General features: G+C 39.9%; 1 protein-coding gene across 1 annotated transcript in view; it reads left to right on the top strand.

Annotated features, from left to right (window-relative positions):
- Positions 1–3550, top strand: part of RNASEH1 (ribonuclease H1) — a 20166-nt gene that overhangs the window by 10192 nt on the left and 6424 nt on the right. Inside the window, exons 2-5 of the mRNA XM_035889898.1 lie at positions 469–572; positions 1128–1227; positions 1691–1745; positions 2859–2943. Of these exons, the coding sequence (XP_035745791.1) occupies positions 569–572; positions 1128–1227; positions 1691–1745; positions 2859–2943 (244 nt within the window). The 5' untranslated portion in view covers positions 469–568. The remainder of the gene's footprint in view (positions 1–468; positions 573–1127; positions 1228–1690; positions 1746–2858; positions 2944–3550) is intronic.

Genomic DNA, 3550 nt, shown 5'->3' with positions numbered 1-3550 from the left:
GAGGGCAGCGGCTCCGGTTTGACTCCTGTTTGCAAGCGCAGCGGTGGGTGGGTCAGTGCGGGGAAAGCGTTTCCGTGGGTACTTGGAGAACATCGCCTGCCCCCTGTCCGTTTTAAGGGCTGTTACCTGTGTGCCTCAGCGTCAGTTTGATCCGGGGTCAAGAATGACGGGTGTATGCTATGCTATAGTATTTTTTGCATAAGAGTTTGGGGTGGTGTCAGTTACCAGACTAGCCTTGCTAATAGGTGATAACAAGTGTTGTCTTTAGAAGTAGTAGTTTCAAACAAAATTTGATCTTCTATATAGCTGAACTCTTTATCTTTTTTTTTTGTTTGTGTTTTTCTGTTGGTTTTTTTGTTTTTTTTTTTTTTTGGAAGGTGCAGATGGTCCCCCAGTTGTAACACAGGAAAATGGTAGCCAGAGAGAGGAACCAGAAATAAACGCCTTGTGTTGCAATACATGCAAAAGGCCCTATGAACAGTCTACAAATGAAGAACACATTGCAAAGCGTGTAAAACATGATGAGGTATACTCAACGCCAACGGTCAGTGAAGATAAATTTTCGTATATGGGTGAGGTCTTTCATTACTCCTGTAATTCTTTTCAGTCCTTTGCACTCCTTTCATAAGGAGCAAGTGTAATTATTGGAAAGCTTTTAGAGCAGCATCAGGCCTAGCGTAACATTGTTTCTTTTTAAAATGGAAATGTGAGCTGTGATCTATTTGTTCCTATTGTCTTTTAAGTGTAGTTTTAATTGGCTTTAACTGGTATCTACATATAGCTTAATCTGATTGTTACAGGTGTGATTTGTGTGTCTGGATTACAGACGTAGCTAGGAAGCTTTAAAGTTGACTGAAGACGACAGGAATTGTAGTGAGAATGTGGAACTTGAGGCAGAGGTGCTTCTAGAGGCCGACTAATTTGGCACCAGTGAGGGTGCAAAGCTGCAGTGGGACTGCATTGTCCTGCATTACTAATTTACGTGGCTTGTTCAGTTAACTTTTTGAAGGGCTCTTTGGGTAGGGAAGTTTTGGAGATTAATCTGCTGGCAGACATTTCTTTTTGCTTAAAGAGTCTACATCCTTGAAGAAGTGCTTGAACTTTTGCTTTTGGTAATTCTTTTGTAGGTGACTTTGCAGTCGTTTATACTGATGGTTGTTGCTCAGGTAATGGACGTAATAGGGCACGTGCTGGAATAGGTGTCTACTGGGGACCAGGCCACCCTTTGTAAGTAGCTGGATGGATTTTTATATGTATATACATATATATATTGCTGTTTGTGTTGTTGTGATTTACAATAGCAAACTCCTCTTGAATATGAAATTCTGCTGTTGAGACTCATAATGACAGTGCCATGAGACTAGTGAGTTACAGGAAAAGAGAATTCAGTTTCTGTGGGAGGTAAGAATGTGGGGAAAATCAACTGGAAATAATATTTTTATAGGCTGAAGCTATAATTCAAGTGATGCAGAAAGTTTTAAAATAGGTGTAGGTGTGCACAGAAGGCAACAGCTGTAATTGCATATTGATGGCAGGGCCAAATAGCACAATGCAGCTGGAAGTTAGAGCTAGAATATCTATTTATCCTCCTTTATAGGAAGACAAGTAGCTGTCTTTATTTTTCTAATGTCATTACACACCATAGTGAATGTTTGGGTTAACTAATCTACTGTTCATTCCTTGGGTACAGAAATACCAGTGAAAGACTTCCTGGACGGCAGACCAATCAAAGAGCAGAAATACATGTAAGCAGTAAATGTCCTAAAATGCTTCTGCACATTAGATCACAGTAGTACGCTTACCACTATTTCAACTCTGGCCTTCAGAAACCAGTTATGGACCTGTGAGGGAAGTACACAAAGTATCAGGAGTTACAACTTAACACAAATCATTCTCTTCAAATTCTATTGATCTTTATTGGTTTTGAACAAGGTAATTCACCTTGAGGATTTGCAGATATCATCAGGTCAACCACAGCTATTTGAAACAGCCTTGCATTAGGAAGGCCTGGTTCCAAAATGTGCATAGTATCCTTTGCATTTTTAATGTGTTTATCTCTGACCTTGGGGTGAGGGCTGCTGAGTAGCGGTTAAGAGGAGAATCAGCTTCTTATTGTGATGGGATCAGAGTATCGTATTCCTTAGATAAAACCAAACAATTTTGGCTCTTGGGAGTAACTTCTGTTACTTCTACAGTAAACTTAAGTTGGCAAGAGCAGGCTTAAGTCTTCCCATCTCATCTTGATTCTGGTACTGCTGCTATCCTGCACTATGTGGTTGGAGATGAACTGAAATGGGAAATTGATCTGCTTAAAGACCACAGGAAGTCCATTTTAGTGAAGGATAAGCAGAGGTGATGGTGGTGTGCCGGGGTCAAACTTGTCACTAAAGAGCTTTTCAGCTCTACATCCAGACCCAGCTTCTTCTACCTCTTACTATATTTCATAGAACCAAAAAAACCCAACCTTTCAGGGGTTCCAGAATGTTGGAACTGGTATGAATCCTTCCTCCTCAAATTTATGGAGAAAATGCCAGAAACTTGGTGTGCAGTTGATAGAGGCTTTGATAGAAAATTAGGCAGAGAGCTACTCCTTCAGTACAGAGTTGAACATCAGAATGTTGTGAGGTTTTTTTGCCAGTGAAACTCAAGCAGCTCCCTGTTTGCCTGACTCATTAAGTGGTCATCTGTATGCATAATTTTGGGAGCTTCTGCTCTAAAGCATGTTGATACTCACTGATGTGGAGATTACAGTAATATTCTCTGTAGTTCTATGTTAGCATCAGGTGCCTTGCTGGTATTTTAATTGCATGTGTTCAAAATCCTGTTCTGAACTGTGATTCTCCTGAAATGTTTTTAAGGCAGCCTGCAAAGCAATAGAGCAAGCAAAGAGTCAAAACATCAAGAAACTAATTATCTACACTGATAGCAAGTTCACTATTAACGGTAAGTTAATGATTTTAGTTTTCCTGATTCTTAAAGACAGACTGCAGGCTATTTCATTACATAAGGCCCACAGAACCTACTGAGTCCTGGGGAGAGGGATAGAAGGAAGAGAATGCATAACTTACTTCAGTACTCATGACTGCTTGGGGAAGAACTTCAGAATATTACAGGGGTCACCTGCTAACTGCATGAAGTACAAGTAGAGACAAAGTGCTTGTTACAGTAAAGGCTGACAGAAGTAACTACAAGATTTTTGTCTTAAGGCGTTTAGTATGACGCAAAGTCTAGAAAAAGTGTTGTTCGTGTATAGTTTGTTAAGGATGTACTCAGGAAAGTTCTCAGGAGTTGTTGTAGTAACCCTGCAGGTTTTTTGTTTTGTTTTGCTTGGATTGGAAAGGCTGTCTTAATGCACACATGTACATGTAGATTCAAGTTTCCTTGCTTTTTACACGTAGGCTACACTTCCGAGCTTTCAGGCTACACTAGAAGATGATATGTGCTCAGAGTATGTATTTAAAGTTTCAGTTTCATCCAAAGACTTGGAAAATTTAACGTTATTCCCTATAAATGCCATATGAAGCAGCCAGTAAGACTTAATTTCTAAATG

The sequence above is a fragment of the Egretta garzetta genome, unplaced genomic scaffold (genome assembly GCF_000687185.1).
Source record: "Egretta garzetta isolate BGI_Z169 unplaced genomic scaffold, ASM68718v1 scaffold62, whole genome shotgun sequence".
NCBI classification, from domain to species: Eukaryota; Metazoa; Chordata; class Aves; order Pelecaniformes; family Ardeidae; genus Egretta; species Egretta garzetta.
Note: the sequence above shows the minus strand (reverse complement) of the source record. Positions and strands in the feature narration are given on the sequence as shown.